General features: G+C 40.6%; 1 protein-coding gene across 3 annotated transcripts; it reads left to right on the forward strand.

Moving 5' to 3' along the window:
* Nucleotides 1–1,383: 1,383 nt before the first annotated feature.
* On the forward strand, nt 1,384–16,823 carry LOC123513680 (ADP-ribosylation factor-like protein 16). Of its 3 annotated transcripts, XM_045271022.1 has the most exons (6): nt 1,384–1,445; nt 6,705–6,847; nt 7,798–8,511; nt 13,194–13,388; nt 15,000–15,148; nt 15,439–16,823. In XM_045271022.1, exons 4-6 carry the CDS (start codon nt 13,220–13,222, stop codon nt 15,448–15,450), a joined length of 330 nt encoding a protein of 109 aa, XP_045126957.1. In that variant the 5' UTR covers nt 1,384–1,445; nt 6,705–6,847; nt 7,798–8,511; nt 13,194–13,219; the 3' UTR covers nt 15,451–16,823. The 3 variants fall into 3 exon arrangements, with proteins under 3 accessions (XP_045126957.1, XP_045126959.1, XP_045126958.1); XM_045271024.1 differs by lacking the exons at nt 1,384–1,445; nt 6,705–6,847; nt 7,798–8,511 and adding an exon at nt 11,008–11,388; XM_045271023.1 differs by lacking the exons at nt 1,384–1,445; nt 6,705–6,847; nt 7,798–8,511 and adding an exon at nt 11,009–11,388 and having other exon boundaries at nt 13,204–13,388.
* The last annotated feature ends 3,501 nt before the right edge of the window (nt 16,824–20,324 follow it).

The following is a 20,324-nucleotide window of genomic DNA, read 5'->3' on the forward strand; positions in this document are numbered from 1 at the left end:
TAAGCCAAACATGTGTCAGAATGGAGACACTACTACTGTACCATTGCATGTTCCCTGGCCAAGTTTTCTCGATGGGGCTTAATTTTGTTGTGGTGAGATAATAAATGCAACATAAGGATTATGGAACCCGCCCTGCAGTGTTCCCGCCCGGCCCCCGCCCCGTCCCCCGTGCTCCACCCCTGTCCCCCCCGTGGCAACCTGCGGGTTCCAATACTTTTTTTGATATATTCTCTAAAAATAATATTACGCTTCCATGATGTGATTTTATGGTTTCTGTAAATATTTGGTTGTGTTTGAAGTGTGTTCCGCGCCTGTGTTCGGTAAATATGTGGCGTTTAGTGGTGTTTTATAGCTTAAATAGGAGCTGCCAAAACCGTCCAAATTTTCCATCTCCTGATATCAAGATTTTTATTTTGAGGTGTAACTGGGCCTTTATTTGATCAAAGAATCGTCTGTACTTTTTTAAGCGTGAAATCAATCCATTGAGTGAAATATGTGGACTTTGAAGTGGTGTTTTGTCCCGTTTAACGTAAGTTTAATTTTTTCGATTTTATTTGTTTACGTTTCTGTTTGACGGTCAAACTCGTTGTAGAATGCCTTAAAAGAAAGCTCAGACTCTGTAGAATGTGTTAGAATACTCGCCAAGTGAAAATAGGTGGACTTTACAAGAGGTTTTAATGAGTTTAGAGTTTAATGGTTTTGTTTTACATAAATGCTCTTTCACTGGTTCACTTCTGGTTCTAGGTCAGTGTTGGATGCCTGAGAAGAGAGTTTATATTGTCTAATATTTTTCGAAATAAATATAAAGTCGAAATGGCTGGACGTTTTGGCAGCGTTATAAGTGGAAATGTTTATATACATTTTATATACTTAGTTTAGACCGTTTTTTAAAACTAGTTAAGCAGGAGATGTTTTGATGTTTTGGATATTAATTAAAGTATCTATCAAGTCATAAAAAAGTAAGCATTCGGCCTTGGCTTCGTTTTTTCTTGAAGTCATTTTTAAAATTATTTACGTAATTCAGCCACTGTTCCTGCGCTCTTGATGACGTCACAGCCAATCATCATAGCCCAGGCCGGTGTCCCTCCCCTCCCTACCGCCCAGTTCGTCGATATTTTGCCTAATATCTAGTGATTTCTACGTGTTTTCCCGTGTTTCTTGGCTCAGGTGTGTAGATATTAGTAGCAGAAGGAAGAAGGAAAGATAAATAAAGGAGGGTGAGGAGGAAGGGAGGAATAAGTGGAGGAGAAGGCAAGCCACAATAGGTACTCTCCCTCCACTTCCTCAATATTTTGCCTAATATCTCGTGTTTTCTAAGTGTTTTTATGTGTTTCTAGGCTCAGGCGTGTAGATGGAAGCAGTAGAAGAAAGAAAAAAGGAGGAGAACGAAGAAGAAAGGAAAAATGGAAGTGGAAGAAGAGGAGGAGCCAAGCCACAATATTTAGGTAAGTCCCCTTTTTAATGTTACCGTTCTTTATAACGCATTTTGGTGTTTTGGGTTATATCTGAAGTATTTTGAGTGTGTTTGGTAGTGTTGCAGGGTGTTTTGGGTGTATTTTGTGTGTTAGATATTTTTAGGTATATTTTACATATCTTGAGTGTGGTGTAGAGGGAGTAGCTGTGGTGGCGAGTGGACGTGTTGTGTGTGCGCTCCGTTTCTGGCTGTGGTTTTTATAGTTAGCGAGTGGTGTTTGTGCTTGGTGTCTGTGTGGTGCTTTTGAGTGTTAGTGAAGTGAAAGTGTGTACTGCAAGTGTTAGATTAGAGTGAAATAGTGGTTAGAATCAGTGTTTGTGAGTTAAAAGTATTTTTGGTAGAGCGAGGAGACTAGGCTTGTAACCGTCAAGTTGACCTTGAAAGAGGATTAGTTGACCTCACTTAGGCCCTCCCACCACCGCGGTTCCCCCACCCCGCCGTCACCTAGTATTTTTATTTGTTTGTGAGTTAACATATTGTAAATTAGTATGGCGGTAGCTACTGAGGTATATCAGAGTGTGATTGAGTGCGTGAAAGAGAGTGTTGAGGTGGGATTGGGAGAGTTTGTTGTGTGTGAGATGTGTGGGCACGACAGGAAGGTCGTTGACTTTTCTGAGTGTATGGTGTGTAGGCTCAAGAGCGAGAATTTAGTTCTTTCTCTTGAGCACCGAGAATTGCGAGAGGAAATCAGAAAGCTAAGTGAGGGGAAAAGTGCGAACGAAGTTCTCATCTTTGAATTGAAGGAGGAGGTTAAGAGGCTTGGGGAGGCAGTGGAAAAAATTAGGCAGGAGATCAGTGTTAGGCCGAAGGTTGGACCTTCTGAGGGCGACAGGGTGGCTTGGCCCTCTGTCGGGAAGAGCAGAGTGGGGAAGAGGGAGCAGGCGAGCCAGACTGGGAAAGATAGTAGTCAGGATAGGCAGAGATGGCAGGTTGCGAGGGGAAGGAAAGCGGAGATAGTTAGGGAGGATAGGACTAAACCTGTTGAGTGTGAAAATAGGTTCGGTTTGTTGGAGGGGGAGGGGGAGAGTGAGAGTGGAGTGAATGAGGTGGTTGTGGTGAGTGAAAGGAGAAAGAAGGGGGTAGAGGAGAGGAGGAGGATGGTTGTGCCTAGCACACCTCAGGTGTGTGTGGTGGGTGACTCTCAGGTTAGGTATTTAGATAGCACTTTCTGTGGGAAAGACAGGGATAGGAGGACGAACGTGTGTATGCCTGGTGCAGGTGTGAAGGCAGTGAGTGAGGAGGTGCAGAAGAGGGTTGGGGGATGGAGAGGAGGGTGTAGTAGTTTTGCACGTAGGTGGGAACGATGTCAGAGCAGGTGGGTCGGAGGAGTTAGTGGCAAGATTTCGGGAAATGTTAGGCAAGATAAGGGAGAGTGGTAGGAGGTGTGTAGTGTCAGGAATCTTGCCTCGTGTGTATGTTAGCAGGAATGGTTGTCTAGAGCCATTGGTGTGAATGATCGGGTAAAAGGGATGTGTAAGGATGTGGGTGTCAGCTTTGTGGATGTATGGGATAGGTTCTATGGGCGAAGGGATTTGTATGCTAGGGATGGTGTGCATCTGAGTAGGAAGGGTGTGGATGTGCTGAGTGGATGTCTGGAGGGGAGTTGGGATGGAGTGTAGGGGGTGAGGTAGCAAATGCATTCCAGAAGAAAGATGCTAGACATAAATTAGATAGGATAAACAGAGATAGTGAAAAGATTAGGAAAGATTTCCAGGTGCAAATAGGAGAGAATAAGATTAGGATTCCAAATAAGGAGACAGCATCTAGGAAGGTAGCAGGACTTAAATGTTTTTATGTAAATGCCAGGAGTCTTAGGAACAAGAAGGACGAGTTATCTAGTTATATAGTTGAGGAGGACCTAGATGTTGTATGTGTCACAGAGGCATGGGTAAATGAGGAAAAGTTTAGGAAAATAGGAAAGAATATGAAGTAGATGGATACATTATGTATTTACACCAGAGAATTGGTAGGATAGGCGGAGGAGTAGTTATTTATGTAAAAATCCTTCATTTCCAGTCAGGTTAATGGTATTAAGGTAGATAACAGAGTAGAGTCCTTATGGCTGGATGTTAGAGTAAACAAAAGTAAGGTTATTAGAGTAGGAGCTTTTATAGGCCACCTAACCAGTCAGCAGATGTAGACAACCTTATGGTAGATGAGATAAATAGGGGTGTACTAGTCAGACAATTATCTTAGGGATTTTAATCTTAAGTCAGTAAACTGGGAGAGGATGGTAGGAGATGCTAGTGAAAATAAGTTTATGGAAAGTTTTCAGGATAACTATTTAGTGCAGATGGTAGATAAACCTACTAGGGGAGGAAGGTTTTAGACATAGTACTAACAAATATTGAGCATTGTTTAAAGGAAGTTGAGGTAGGAGAGACTTTAGCAAACAGTGACCATCATATAATTAGATTTATCATTAATTCCAGTAGGGATAATATAGTGAATAAGACTAGAGTCCCAAACTATCAGAAAGGCAATTATGGTAGGTTACGTCAGTTATTAGGAGAGGTAAACTGGGAAGATAGTTTTGGAAATAAAACTGCACAGGAGATGTGGGATATTTTTAAGGTTGTAGTAAAGGGTATAGTGATGCAGTGTATCCCTTACAAAGATATAAGGCAGAGAAACAGGAAGCCATTATGGTGGACTCATGAGATAGGTAGCCAGATCAGAGAGAAGAAGAGGGCATACAGAGAGTTGCAGAAAAGTGGGAAGATGTAGATTTGATTAGGTACAGACAGGTCAGGGATGATTTGAGTAAGGTTATAAAAAAGTAAAAGGCAGGCAGAGATAAAACTAGCTAGAGCTGGGAGTAAAGATCCCAAAAATTATATAGTTATTACAAGGTCAGTGATAAAAGAAATAAGGATAGGATTGGACCACTCAGAAAAGATGGTGTAGTAGTGGATCAAAATGAAGACATAGTAGAATTATTGAATGAACAATTTTCTTCAGTATTTACTAGGAAAGAATAGGAAATCCTGTTACAAACAGTGCGACGAGTAGTTTAAGAGCTTTAGAAAATATTGATATAAAACCGGGAATTATTAGGAAATTTATTCTTGAACTAGACGATAGGAAAGCCAGTGGTCCTGATGAGCTACATGCCAGAGTACTTAGGGAGGGTGTAGACAGTATTTCTGAAGCACTTAAGTTAATCTTTGAAAGATCACTTAGGTTTGCTGAGATACCTCAGGACTGGAAGTTAGCTAATGTTACTCCAATATTTAAAAAAGGTAGGAAGGATGATGCGAATAATTATAGACCGATCAGTTTAACTAGTATAGTATGTAAGATACTAGAGAAAATCATTAAGGGTAGTATTTGGGAGCATTTAAATGAGAATAGATTAATTAGAGATACCCAACATGGCTTTAGATCAGGGAGGTCCTGTCTTACAAATTTGCTCGATATCTTAGAATATATTACCAAGGAGTTAGATGATGGAAATAGCATAGATGTTATATATCTAGATTTTAGCAAGGCATTTGATAAGGTACCGCATAGGAGGCTAGTGTACAAATTGAGACTACATGGGATAGGGGGTAGGTTAGTTGATTGGATTAGTGAATGGCTTTCTGATAGGAAACAGAGAGTAGTATTAAATGGGGCAATGTCTGAGTGGAAGGAAGTGGTTAGTGGGTACCCCAAGGATCAGTGCTAGGACCTCTTCTTTTCTTGGTGTACATTAACGATTTAGATATAGGAATTAGTAGCAAAGTATCAAAGTTTGCAGATGATACTAAGATAGCATGTGCAGTACAGGGTGAAAAGGACAATTACAGAATACAACGAGACCTGGACAGGCTGATAGCATGGGCAGACAGGTGGCAGATGGAGTTTAATTCTAAAAAGTGTCAGGTTATGCATTTAGGTAAAGACAACACAAACTTTAGCTATGAGATGGAGGGATGTTGGCTAGAGGCAGTAGAGGAGGGAAAGGATTTAGGAGTAGTGATAGACAGGACTATGAAATTTTCAAAGCAATGTTTAGAAGCAAGAAATAGGGCAAATAGGATCCTGGGTTTTATAAATAGAAATGTTAGTTATAAAAGTAAGGAAGTGGTGCGTAGCTTATATAATTCCTATGTTAGGCCCCATTTAGAGTATTGCATACAGGCCTGGTCACCCCACTATAGGCAGGATATCAACATGTTAGAAGCAGTTCAGAGAAGAGCAACTAGGATGATACCAGCATTAAAGCGCCTGGAGTATAGAGATAGATTAAAGGAATTAAACATGTTTTCATTTGAGAGGAGATGTATAAGAGGGATATGATAGAGTTATTTAAAATGTTTTCAGATACAAACTACATAGATGTGAGATCTTTCTTTACCTTAGAGGAGGGAAATAGGACTAGAAATCATGGCAGGAAGATTAGAAAGCAAGGCTGCAGGTTAGATATAAGAAAATATTTCTTTAGTCATAGAGTGGTAGACTTCTGGAATGCATTGCCAGAGACGGTTGTAAATAGCACTAGTTTGACAATGTTTAAAAACAGATTAGATAAGCACTTAAATTTATTAGATTTATAATTATGTATAGCACTGCATGATAGTTTTTATAAGAAATTTACTATAGTTAAACAAGACATGATCCCCATGTATGGGGACCACAAATTGTAGAGGATTTCGCTGCAGGACTTACCCCTGTTAATGGGCCAAATATTTAGAATTAGTATATAATGTATTGTGTACTTGTAAGTGTATCTTTAAGTACTGATGACGAGGTCGCTGTGCGACTGATACAGGATAACCTAGATGGGCCCTGGTGGCCCTTTGTTATCCTATTATTTATGTTATGTTATGTTATGTTGTGTGTGTGTGTGTGTGTGTGTGTGTGTGTTTATGTGTTTGTGTATTTACCTAGTTGTAGTTTTATAGGGCCTGGGCCTTACACAGGTGTGGCCCTGTCTCAATATCTACACTTATCCAATTTTTCTTTAAAACTGTGCACACTCGTTGGTGACACCACTTCTTTACCCTAATTATGCACACTCATTGCTGACATCACTTTTCACCCAAACTGTTCCACGTCTCAACACATCTTTGCGGAAACTCTATTTTGTAACATGTCTTAGACATCTTCCTTCCTCAGGTTTTTACTATGCGATCTTGTTGTTTGAATGTGATATTCTTCTCTTAGTCTAACCTAACCTTGTAATTTTTTTTATTTATTTATTTATTTTTAACTAACCTAATCTAATCTAACCAAACGTTTGCAGGTCCGCAGAAAACGACACGCCGATGTATTTGAAGTCAAGGACGGAGATTAAAACGGCCTTGAAAAACACCACACCCGTTTTGTCCACCACCATCAACACCTTCTCTCAGATCAAGGACACACACACATAAGGAAGAGATGCGTGTGAGTGTGTTTGGGTGTGTTTGGATGCGTTTGTGTGTGTTTTGGGTCTTTTTGGGTGTGTTTTGGGGTATTTTGAGTGTGTTTAGGGTTCTTGGGTGCATTTGGGGTGTGTTTTGAGGTGTTTTGTATGTGTTTTGAGTGTGTTTATATGTGTTTTGGTATGTTTGGGTGTGTTTGAGTGTGTTTGGGTGTGTTTGACTGTGTTTGGGTGTGTTTTGATTGTATTTCATGTGTTTTTGATGCATTTGAATGTGTTTTTTGGATATTACAAGTGTTTGGGTGCAGTTTTGGGTGTGTTTGTTTGTGTGTTTCAGCGTGTGTTATGATGATAATGTATTTTAAGCTAACCTACCACCCAAGACACTCTCTCTCTCTCTCTCTCTCTCTCTCTCTCTCTCTCTCTCTCTCTCTCTCTCTCTCTCTCTCTCTCTCTCTCTCTCTCTCTCTCTCTCTCTCTTGTGTAAGAGTTTTTGTGCTATTGATAGAGTAGATGTCCTACTAATCTGTCAATAGAACCATCAAACTACCCTTAAAAACCTGTGTGACTGAAATTAGAGTCTTTTTAAGATATAGGTTATGTTGCCACAATTTTCAACGCCCACATGTGGCTTTTGATAAGGTAGATATCAATGTAATCTGTCAATACAGCCATCAAACCTCCATTAAAAACCCGTGTGATTCTGATTTGTAAAGTGCAGGGCACACACATTTTTGGGGGTTGGTTTTTGCAGGTGATTGAAATAGTAGTGTTGAAACAAGTGTCTTTTAGAAGTACATCTTATGCGACCACTGTTTTTCAAAGTCCACAGTTAGGAGGAAGTTTGTTCTTAAGAGTGTTTCTGCTTTTGATTTGATAAATATCATGTTACTCTGTCAATAGATCATTAAACACTTGATTATGTAGCCCTCATCAATATGCCAACATATACTACCGAAACTTATCTTGTCAGGTCATTGCTGAGTGACCACTTCACCCTGGAGACGACCCTCCCGGTGCAGTCCGCCCTGGCAATGCCAAGGAAGCGCTTGACGGTGCCACCATCCAGGATGGCGGGCCTCGTCATCTATGTGGTGGCGTGGTATGCTGCCGTGAAGGGCTCCTTTGCTGATGCAGAGGCACTGTATGACTGACTCCTGCACACCATCGAGGGATTCATCACGACTCCGAGGGTTCCAGCAAGGGCCCATGCTCCACGCCGCTAGACTTACGCTACCGACCCTGTGATTCTGAACTGCCAACAGACGCTCGCTGCCTACCAGAGACGTTGGCAGCTCAACCCAGCAGACACAGAGTCACGGGATGCCATGGTTACCGTGGCTTGACACCTCACGGATCTGTTACAGCAGGAAAGGAAGACGTACTGGGTCTCCTTCCTGGACAAGGTGTTCAGGACCACACCTCCAGGAGGTGTGGCACCATGTCAACAGCATCTGGGGCAAGTCCAGACGACAGGTGTGTGACCCTGATCCTGCAGGCAGGGCACGAGAACTCATCTTGCAGTGGAAGAAAGCCTCATCCTTCTCTGGCCTTCCTGTGGAACACCAGGAGACGCTTGATCAGCAAAGACCACGAAGGATGGAGTTGCTTCGCCACAGTGTTTCTCTGCTGGATGACACCTGTGTGTCTATCACACATGACGAACTCTTCTCGGCAGTCAAGTTGGGTAAGTCAACAGCTCCTGGCAAGGATGGTATCACCTATGATATCCTCAGTGCTCTCGTGGAGGTAAAGGTAGACAACATTATCTTGGATTTATTTAACATGTTTTTCACTGTAGGCAAGCTTCCCCACTCTTGGAAAACAGCTTTTGTCATCCTAGTCCCCAAAGGTGATGGCACCTTTCGCCCTATTTCTCTCACCAGCTGTCTGTGTAAAATGATGGAACAGGTAATACTGAACAGGCTTATATACAAGGTGGGCCATGTACTCTATGGCTTCCTAAAAGATCACTCTACAAGTCACTGTTTTGTTGAGTGTCTTATATATAAGGATGCTATCTGCAGAGCTTTTGTTGATTTCAAGGGTGCCTTTGACAGGGCCAACAAAGATGTTATTATGGAGGAACTCATTCTCAAAGGTGTCAAAGGTAGGCTATTAGGATGGATCAGGGATTATTTGTACAATAGAACAGCACAGGTTTGGTTTCAAGGTGCAGTCTCCTCTGAGGAAGTCTTTGAGCTTGGAACACCACAGGGTGGAGTCCTTAGTCCAATGCTTTTTAATGTTTTAATGGACAAAATTGCACCCTGTTCCTTTCCACAGGGCACCCAGGTCCTCATCTATGCTGATGACATACTCCTCCAATGCCCCACACCCAGGATTTTCCAGTTAGCTTTGTCACAACTAGCAGGTTTGTGTGTCCAAATGGGACTAGTGATTAATGAATGTAAAACAAAATTTCAAGCTAAAGGGAAGGTCTCTTGGCTGCCCACTGTAAACAAAGTTCCCATCCCTAGAGTTCATATACACAAGTACCTGGGTGTTCAGATGAGCTTCAGGAAGTCTCTTCAAGCCGTCCACTATGTTCGAGACCTTTGTCTGCTACGGCTAGCACCACTTTGGCTGCTAGCCAACAGGGGCCTGGGGGCGGGCATTCCAGTCCTAATAATGTTCTATATATCTGTCATATGGTCCCTTATTGATTATGCTGCCCCTGTTTTAATACATTTTAATGCCACCCAACTCCGTCCACTGGAGCTTGTACAGAATGAAGCCATGCGGATAATCTTGGGATGCCCCTGGACTGCACGGATTGAAGTTATCAGAGCTGAACTTCACCTGCCGAGTATTATGTGTAGGGTACAGGAAATTACTTGTCGCACAATTAGTCGGATGCTATGCACGGGCTCTGACTCTAAAGGGATCACTGACCCCCCTGAATCATAATCCTTGCACTCCTACAACACCATACCTCAGGAAGATTTTGGGAGTACTGACAAGTGTAGGTGTAGCCGAGGCCTGTATTAACGTTGTTATGTCACCGCTACAACCCGCCTGGAACCCTCATCGTGTCAGTGTTGATATTCAATATCTCTGCATCAGCCCAAGAGCTAACTGGCTACCTCATGTGCTGCTGCAAGACATGTTCATGACTAAATTGTTCAAGTACCCACACATTCAAGCTATTCATGTTTATTGTGATGGGTCAGTCAATGACAGCAGGTCTAGATGTGGGCTATTCATCCGTGAGTACCTCTCTGCCAGTCTCTACACTGACATTGAGGTTTCCAGGCGGCTCCCTGCACCCATGTCTTCCACTAGACCAGAACTGTATACTGTACTAGAGGTGCTCCATATAGTGGCGCCACTCCATAAGAACATTCAGGCTGCATTGTATGCCCTTCAATCCACCTCCCCCATGGACTGTGATCTAGTTAATAAGTGTCTTGATCTCATCCACACCCTAGAAGGTGCTGGTGCCACGGTCCATTTCATCTGGATACCCTCTCATGTGGGTATCCCGCTAAATGAAAAAGCAGACCGCTTTGCTCAGTGTGCTCTACAAGATGACACAGTGGACCCTGGCACTGAGTACACTCTGGGTTATGTTAAGAGTAGCATTAAGGACTTTGTACATAGTAGCATTAGTGATTAGTTGGAGCTTTGTTGCCATAGGGACAGTAGCACTAGTCTTCACTATGCACGTGTCTCCCAGAGCTGTGCTTACACCTACGGGAGACACACTGCATCACATGACAGGGTGGCAATGAGGCTCAGATTAGGCTACAAATACTTTTGGGAAGTCAGTGCTTCTCCTGGTGTGTGCTGTGTGCTGTGTGCTGCACCAAGGGGGGGCACTCTGCCTTACTATATCATGGAATGTCCTCTCATTGCTAAATTTAGGCCACAAGGTCAACATGATTTGTACAGCCTCATTGACCATCTCCTAGACTCAGCCACCCTCAGGGATATACTCAGGGAATATCCTCAGTTTGCTCCAACACTGTAGGATGTGTATGCAATAAGGTGTGCAATATCTGTACTTATTTATTGAAATACTTGTATTCTTGTTATGTAAACTGTTTAGTGTTATATTTTTGATACTTTAACCTTAAGTCTTTGCCCAGGGGGTGGGTGTTGAAATTATTTATTAATTCAACAATAAATGTATCAATCAATCTCTCTCTCTCTCTCTCTCTCTCTCTCTCTCTCTCTCTCTCTCTCTCTCTCTCTCTCTCTCTCTCTCTGAAGGTTCTAGTTAAAGAAACGCTAGTTTTTCATGGTGTTTTGTTGATTGTAGTGAAAAATTAACGTGATTTTTGGTTTGTTCAAGGAAAACCTCGCTTCAGAACTAGACCAGTCATCTCTGTGGCCCTGGAAAATAGTCTTCTTGATAGAATAAAGTGTTTCTGGAGCTGCAGCGTCCCCGTCTTCATGGCAACGCTGCATGTAAACACGAGGAAAGGTTGCCTAGTCACTTATCATTTTTTTAATCCTCGTGCAGTCGTTCCTGTCTTTCTTCTCTCGTTTCACCCTTCTCTCCTCCCGTCACCAACACAGGGGAGGCTTACAGATCCTCAGTGCCTCGGGGTCTATCTTGGTGAGTGTATAGGTAAGGTTACAATGTATAGGGTCATTGTAGTGTTGGTGTATTGTGTCTTGTGACTGCCTAGTGTTAGTGTTTAGGGTTCCGCTCCTCTGTGGTGTGTTAAAGGGGTTATAATGAAGCGTGTTTTTTTTTTTTTTGTCGGTTTACTTCTTTTTCTGGAAGTGTTAAGGTTAATGGAAGCTTTCACGTGTCGTTTCCTTTTTCTTCTAGTTTGTTGAGGGTGATTAAATTTTGATTAACAGCATCCTGGATTTTCTTGATAAAATTGTTGTTGTTTTGACTATTCATTTTTAATTTTTTGGAGGTGTTAAGGTTTATGAAAGCTTTCACGTGGCTTTTCTTTCTTTTTTTGTGGTGGAGAGAGGAAAGTCATTTTTTTGTTAACAGCATCCAGGGTTTACATGCTAGATGTGTTGTGTTTTTGCTATTCAGGCAAGCAGGAAGTTAACATTCTGTAGCCTTAGTGTTATGTCTCAGGGGAAGAGAGGAGGCAAAAGTGTCTCTTCACAAGCTGGTATTGGTGGTTTGTAGAGTGTGTTCTTGGTAAATATTTATAAAGGATCCTCTGTTTGTCAAATATGGCTGTTTGTTGCAGGACTTAGACGTTTTGAGGAAATGTGAAATTTAGTCTATTTTTGTATCACCGACCAGCCAAATCAAAACAAACTGAATTTAAGTTAACCCAACCCTAAAACTAACCTAACCTAACCTAAGCTAATCTAACCTGAACTAAACCTGATCTTACTTGTTTTTTGGCATGATGTATTAATTTTTAAAAGCATCATTATTACTCAGCCAAGCACATGAGAAAGGCCTTCATAGACGTGAAGTACAGTGAGTCTACTACCACACCATGTAGTCATGTCATGCATTACTGACAAGGGCCGAGAGTAAATATTAACCCACTCTCCTATCAGCCTTATGACCATCTTATAACTAGCACTCGTAAAAAGCCTTCATAGATGTGAAGTACAGGGAGTCTTACTACCACACCATGTAGTCATGTCATGCGTTACTGACAAGGACCGATAGTAAACATTAACCTACTCTCCTCTCACCCTTATGACCATCTAGTAACTGTCTCCTTACTGCCATGCCAGGCCCAACTCACACAACCCATTGTTCATACTTCCTGAGTGTGCTGTTTGTAACATCACTTCATTAACAGAAAAAGAATACTGTAAATGGAGCTGCCAAATATTGTTCCATGAGATGTGGGAGTGTTTGATAGTGTTGGTGTACATTTTGGTAAACTTTGGTGCATTTTGGCACATTTCTGTATTAGGCACAACTGTTGCTTTCATTGTTACGGTTTCTAAGTCTGCATGTGTTATATAACCTTTCAGTTTTTTTTCCTCAGGTTTTGTCTGCTTGGAATCAATTATTTATTCGTTAAGGCAGAGCTTGATGTATCAGACTCACACATGCCTTACCAGCACCTTCTACTTCAATTGACTTAGGTTTTAATGCAATTCTTATTCTTTTAGGACATAATTTATTGTCTTAGTCTCCCTCATATCAAGACAAACATTTTGCATAAGGTTCTTCATATTTTTTCCATTTTGAAGCAATGTTTAGTCTTTTTGTAGGACAGATTTTATTGTTTCTGTCTTCCTCATACCTCAACAGAAACTTTTAACATAATTTTCTTCATATTTTGTCCACTGAAGTAATTATTAGTCTATTTTAGGTCAGACTTTATTGTTTCAAGCTCCTACATCAAAACATTTTTGCATAAATTTTTTCATATTTTGTGCACTTTGAAGCAGATTTTAAGTTAGTATATAATGTTTCAGACTTCCACAGGCACCACTGCTGAGAGATGCTGCTGTGCATTGGTCCGGAAGGCACAGGCAAGACACTGCTGCTGCGGAGACTTGCCAACCTAACAAAGCCAGACATCAACCTGACCACAGTGCCCACAGTTGGCATGAACATCACCACCATCTCTCAAGGTCCTGACCTGCCTCCAATCAGCATCAGGGAATTGGGTGAGCATTGAGGCAGTATCACACAGGCCAAACTGAGCACCAAGTGATGTCATGGTGCTAGTTTTCTGCTGTCAGAAAGAATGCACAGTGACTGTGGTGCTGGAATTGTTGGGAGGTTTTCAGATTAATTGGTTATTGTATACTAGAAACTGTAGATGTAAATGAAAAAAATATTGTACTTTATTAGAAACATTGGGAGGAATTTCTACTGTCGGGAAGAATGGAAAGTGACTGTGGTGCTGGAATTGTTGGGAGCGGGTTTCAAATTTAATGGCCATTGTACCAGAAGCTATAGATGTTGAATAAGAAGAAATGTATTGTACTTTATGAGAAACATGGGAGAAATATACCCTTTACAGCTTGTCTGGAGATGGATACTTGAGTTCTTATTAGTGTTTGTTTCCTTCCAGTGATACATGATACTTGTTGAATTATGTATGTACTTGAATCCTGAAAACAACTTGAAACCCCCAATGACTTCCACTACAGCTAGATGCTTTAATGCTTGGGAATTTGAGGCTAGATGTGAGGTGTCAGTGAGGCCTTGATGGAGGGAAGGGTAGCTGGAAATCCCTCACACATTTATACAGAGAGATGAGTGTAATGTTTTGGCTAAACTTAACCCCTTCAGTACTAGGACACATTTTTACCTTGAGATTTGTGTATGATCAGACCATTATTGACATTAGGAGGGGTCTGTGGAGGTTAGAAGATTAATGGCCACAGTCCTCACTATTTTAATCCCTCACACAAATTTCTGAAGCTATATAAAATCACCAAATAGTAACCAGAATGAATATGGCAATGCATCATGGCACTAAAGTGGTTAAGGAGGATGGCAGTCTAGTATGGCTTATAAATTGTTGTTTTTGTCACTGTTAGAGAATTTGTTGTGTTTAATCATTTCTTTATGTTTGTTATTTTGGTGGGGTGAGTTATATTTCATTTGCCATTTCCAGAGAGTTATTGCTGTGTACAAATAACGTCCGTTTGTTTCTGACCCTTCTTGACTTTCATCTTTGTAGTTTTACCTCATTTTCATCTCTATCTCACTGTTTTTCAATTTTTGTACCCTCAAGGTAGAGTGGAACTATGCGTGCTTTGGGGTCCAAGGGGTGTTGAAGTGCACAGGTTTGAATCCTGTCCAAGGTTCGAGTATAGATTAGGTTTCCTCACCTGGGGCAGTGGTTTCGTAGCGGGTGGAGCTTTGAGATAGGAAGTACCCCCCAAAAATATCCCCTTTAGCCCATAAATTCCCATGTAAAGCCTACATGGTATGAATATATATATATATATATATATATATATATATATATATATATATATATATATATATATATATATATATATATATATATATAAAATTCTTGATTCTCTTTCAGTTCAACCAGTTCCGTGCTTTCTCTTCTTACTGTGACCAAACTATCTTATTGTGTATCTTCATAATCATCATCTCTCAGTTAGTTTTCTTGATTTTCTTTCAATTCAATCAGTTCCTTGCTTTCTCATCTTACTATGGGGCCAAACCATCTCATTGTGTATCTTCCTATCACTTCCATAACACAGTAGGAGGAGTGACAATGCACCACACATCCTTTCTCCATGTTGCAGGGGGTAGCATGGCACCTATCTGGCACAGCTACTATGGAGGTGTGCCCAAAGTCATGTACGTCTTTGATGCCGTTAACTTGACACAGCTGGGAGAGGCGACAATGCTGCTGATGGACCTTCTGTCACACCCAAGGTTGAGGGCATCACAGGTGGGTCAGTTGCTGGTATTGTGAAGGCTTTGTTTTGGCATTGCTGTTCAGAAGTTTGCATATATGGAAAGCTTAGTGATGCAGAGTCTGTTTCTTATTTTTGGCTTTGGTGATTGGTGTAGGGTTATTGTTATTATTGTTTAGTTGTTGTTGTTATTTATTGATTTGTTTATTTGCCTCTGAATTGCATGTTTAGTTTAGTCTTTGTAGCTCAGTGTTGTTTCTTGCATCCAGTAAATGAATTCTCTCCTTATTCACTGGAGTCTTCAATTTTATGTTCTCTTTTTCAGTGCACCGTGTGATTGTGGCTGCTTGTTGCACTGCACATAATTGCTTTAAATACTTGAACAACTGAACCTAACCATCCTTGAATACCCGAATCCTGATGACAGTAAAGGGAATTTGGTGCAAAACAGTGTGAGGTCAGTGTGTCTTGTCCATGAAATGCTAGTGTAGCTGGCTTTCCTTTCCAAGTGCTTGATGGAAACTGACTTTGTTGTGAAGTGCTAAAAGTGAAGTGAATTCGAAGTGTCAAGTCAGTGTAAGCTTGGTGCATCCTGCCTATCAAATCAGCAACTTGATTTCCATGGGTAGTGGTGCAAAGAAAACAGTGACTCATGTGTGAAGATTGTGAGTGGTTGTGAGGGAGTGGAAGTGAAGTGTCCAATTATTTAGTGAGTGTCTGGACCTGCCACCGGGACAATGCCAGTGGGAGGGTTTTCTCGGCCGGTGGTGATCAGGGAGAGTTCCGCCCGCCACTGCTTCCTGTCCCTGCCGCGCTCCTTGGCTGTTCTGGTCACGCCTGTGCAGACGCCAACCTTCAGCCTTGTAGTACAAGGCCAGAGTGGAGGCCAAGGTCAGCACTCATCTCTCCTGGAAGGAGTAGTGCAGTTAACCGGGTACTCAGTAGTGCAGTGGTTAGCACACTCGGTTCACAGCCGAGAGATCCCGGGTTTGATCCCCGGGCGGAGCGGAGAATACTGGGCGGTCTCCCTGCTACCTTCACCGTGGCCTTCTTCACTGGCTGCCAGCTGCTGGCTCACAGGTCACACATGGTTCGCTTTGTGTCACTGTGGATGTCCCAGAATAAAGGTTGTTTCCAGTGGAGGAGAGGTCAAGGGCTGTGTGTGTGTGTGTGTGTGTGTGTGTGTGTGTGTGTGTGTGTGTGTGTGTGTGTGTGTGTGTGTGTGTGTGTGTGTGTGTGTTACTTTTGTCACATCTCTAATGTTCCTTTTTTAATATTTTTATTACATGTGTTATTATTTTTTGAACCTTTTTTCTCTATTTCACCTTTATCATTGCTTTTCTTTACTATTACTATCATTGTTTTCTTTATGTCATCTTTGTTAGGTTTTTATCGCTGTTGTTATAACCTTTTCGTCTGTCACCTTTGTTGTCACTTTTTTATTTGACTTAAGATTTTTTCACTTTTACTATTACTTTTACACTGACACCATCTCAGTTATCACTTTTTTCACTTTTTTGGATAATTTCTTAAATCGACATCACTTCTTTTGATAAGCAGATCTGTACCGGCGCTTAAACCCTTAAGACGTGACCCCTGTTAGAGTCACGGAGAGAGAGAGAGAGCAGCGTGAGTGTGTTGAGTGACTGATCGGTGCCGAACTTTGTTATTCTGTGGAACATTTATTTTGTAATAAAAGAAGAAAAGGAACACAATCCACTCATTGACCAAAGGACAAATTCCCGCCAGTGAAGGACAACTCTGCAAGGTAACACTATTCAATGTACCTATCCAGTGGTAAGAAGAGGGTGCAACACTGTCACAGACTCTCAGTGCTGACCGCAAAAGCTACACCGTTACACCAAGCTCACAGTAGTAGTAGTAGTAGTAGTAGTGGTGGTGGTGGTAGTAGTAGTAGTAGTAGTAGTAGTAGTAGAAGAAAAAACAAAAACAACAACCACAAAAACAACAATAATAATGATAATAATAATAATAATAATAATAATGAATAGAATAATAGTAATAATAATGATAATAATAATAATAATAATAATAATAATAATAATAATAATTATAATAATAATATTAATAGTAATAATAATAAAAAAGTAATGATAATAATAATAATAATGAAAAAAAGTAATAGTAATAATAATGGAAAAATAATATTTTTTCATTTTTTTTCATTAACAATAATAATAATAATAATAATCATCATCATCATCTTTTCTTCTTTTCCTCTTCCTCCTCCTCCTCCTCCTCTTCCTCCTCCTCCTCCTTAGTGTTATTGATTCTAACAAAGTAAGGGCGGTGAGTATTGAACCTTGTAACAGCTGAATATTATGGGAAACTTAAGGAAATCCTTCAAGGCTGAAAAACTGCAAGTAATCTAATTGAAGGGGAAACTTAAGAAAATTATTCCATAATGTGCGAAAAAAAGCGGAGTTACCTTGCTGAAGGGGAGACTCAGTCAAACAATGTGTACGGTGAATGGAAACAGCTGAAATTTATGGAAAACTCTGCAAAAATATTTGGTGACTCGAAATGCCATAATGTTGCGTAGAGAAAGAAAAAAATTTGGTAATTAATTTAATGATGTGTATGAAACACTAGGAATTTATCAAAGTAAAGAGGGAAAATTTAATGAAATAGTATATATATATATATATATATATATATATATATATATATATATATATATATATATATATATATATATATATATATATATATATATATATATATATATATATATATATATATATATATATATATATATAGGTACACATAAGTACAATAATGTATCCGTAAACACATTCCAAGTCTGCCAATAAGTAAAGCGATAAATCCTTCTCTAATTGCGAATGTGTTGCGACATTTATTGGAGTGAGTTTTGTTCTAGTTAGAAATACCAATGATTTTTTCTTTACCTGGGAGCAGGATCATTGAACTTGTGTTGATTTCCCTGTCAAACACGTAGTAGATAATTATCAACTAACTGCCTTTATTTAGGCATTTACAAGCGTCACGACACAAGTGACTGACTACCATTGGCAGAGTAGATCTCTCAAGGACTGCTCAAGTGAGACTAATAATTATCTTGAATACTTTTTGTTGAATATATTTACTGCTGCTCTCTCTCTCTCTCTCTCTCTCTCTGATTTTAATAGAGATAACGTTGATCACTAAGGTTACATATTATACATTATGGTTCTTGGCTTGAACAAACCAAGTATGGGATTGAAGTGTTGGATTATTCAATTATTTTGAGATATACGTTCATATAAATAAATGAATAAATCTCTCTCTCTCTCTCTCTCTCTCTCTCTCTCTCTCTCTCTCTCTCTCTCTCTCTCTCTCTCTCTCTCTCTATATATATATATATATATATATATATATATATATATATATATATATATATATATATATAAATGGATAGATAAATATAGATAAATAGAAAAAAAAAGTGGCGGGCACTGGTCCTTACCTGCGACGCTTGACCAGAGGAAGACCCCCGGGTTCCTCTATTATTTCAACTGAAACTCTTTGCTTTAACTCTTCTTCATGTGGTTTGGCCGAAGCCGGGTTTGGGGATCACGGGTTTGCACCCTTCAGCTACACGCCGCGGCAGGTGCCAGGCCGCCACCCCGAGAGGCGGGACACAACCCCCGACTAACACCCGGTACCCACTCACTGCTGGGTGGACAGGGGCGCGGGTGTGAGGAGACCGCCCAGCCTTCTCCGCTCCGCCCGGGGATCGAACCCGGGATCTTTCGGCTGTGAACCGAGTGTGCTAACCACTGCACTACGGAGTACCCGGTTAATTGCACTACACCTTCCCGGAGACATGAGTGCTGGCCTTGGCCTCCACTCTGGCCTTGCACTGGTACAGTGATACACTTAGCGCACCTCATTTTATCAAGTCACCGCCACTCCTGTACAGTACATCACGTGGTAACACCTGCTTTGGTGTGTGTGTGTGTGTGTGTGTGTGTGTGTGTGTGTGTGTTAGGAAAATATTGAAAAAAATATATAGACTTTTTTACTAGATTTATGTGCTTATACACACTATGTGGGCTTGTGACGGTAATTTATGGGCTAAATGGGATACTTTTTGGGGTACCTCCTATCTCAAAGCCCACCCACTAATTAAGTGAAATGGATTATTGAGGTACGGATTCATTAATAATTACTTAAACACGTACAGGTAAAGACGTACATAGTTTTTGCAACTCCTGAGAGAATCCTTGCGCTGACTGGAGGACGGTGCACGCTGGGCAGCACCACGATGACATGACCAGTGCTATTCACATCCCTCCACAGACTGGTGAAGACCCCATGGTGTGTGTGTGTGTGTGTGTGTGTGTGTGTGTGTGTGTGTGTGAATGATAATGATAATAATATTTTGGTTTATTTGAATGGGGGCTTGAAAGGTGAAACATTACATATTAATACTTACCATACTAACACACATTTTGTATCTGAAGTCTATCCGACCACAGGGTGAAATGTGACAGTTTTTGACACCGTGGCTGACATGGAGCCAGATCCCCCGGGATGGGCAGGCCACCCTGTGTGTATTTTTTTTTTTTCTTTAAGATTGTTTGTCCTACCTACGTAACTGTGGCACACAACCTCCAATTCACACCAAGTTCTATACTTAATCAATGTTATGTGAACAAGAGCTACTCTAGAAAGAAGTCTTTTCAAACTTCAGACCTGAACCGGGACTCGAACTCTCGTTCTTCCGTGTGTGTGTGTGTGTGTGTGTGTGAATCGATGTATATTGCGGTGGTATGTGGTGAATTAGGCGGTGGTGTAAATTGACAACTAAGGCGGTATAGATCAAAAGAAGTGATGTAGATTTAAAAAATGATAAAAAGAAGTGAAAAAAGTGATAACTGAGATGGTGTCAGTGTAAAAGTGATAATAAAAGTGAAAAAATCTTGTCAAATAAAAAAGTGACAACAAAGGTGACAGACGAAAAGGTTATAACAACAGCGATAAAAAGCTAACAAAGATGACATAAAGAAAACAATGATAGTAATAGTAAAGAAAAGCAATGATAAAGGTGAAATATAGAAAAAAGGTTCGAAAAATAATAACACATGTAAAAAAATATTAAAAAAGGAACATTAGAGATGTGACAAAAGTAACACACACACACACACACACACACACACAAACACAGCCCCTGACCTCTCCTCCACT

Source organism: Portunus trituberculatus, chromosome 36 (assembly GCF_017591435.1).
Source record: "Portunus trituberculatus isolate SZX2019 chromosome 36, ASM1759143v1, whole genome shotgun sequence".
In the NCBI taxonomy this organism is placed as follows: Eukaryota; Metazoa; Arthropoda; class Malacostraca; order Decapoda; family Portunidae; genus Portunus; species Portunus trituberculatus.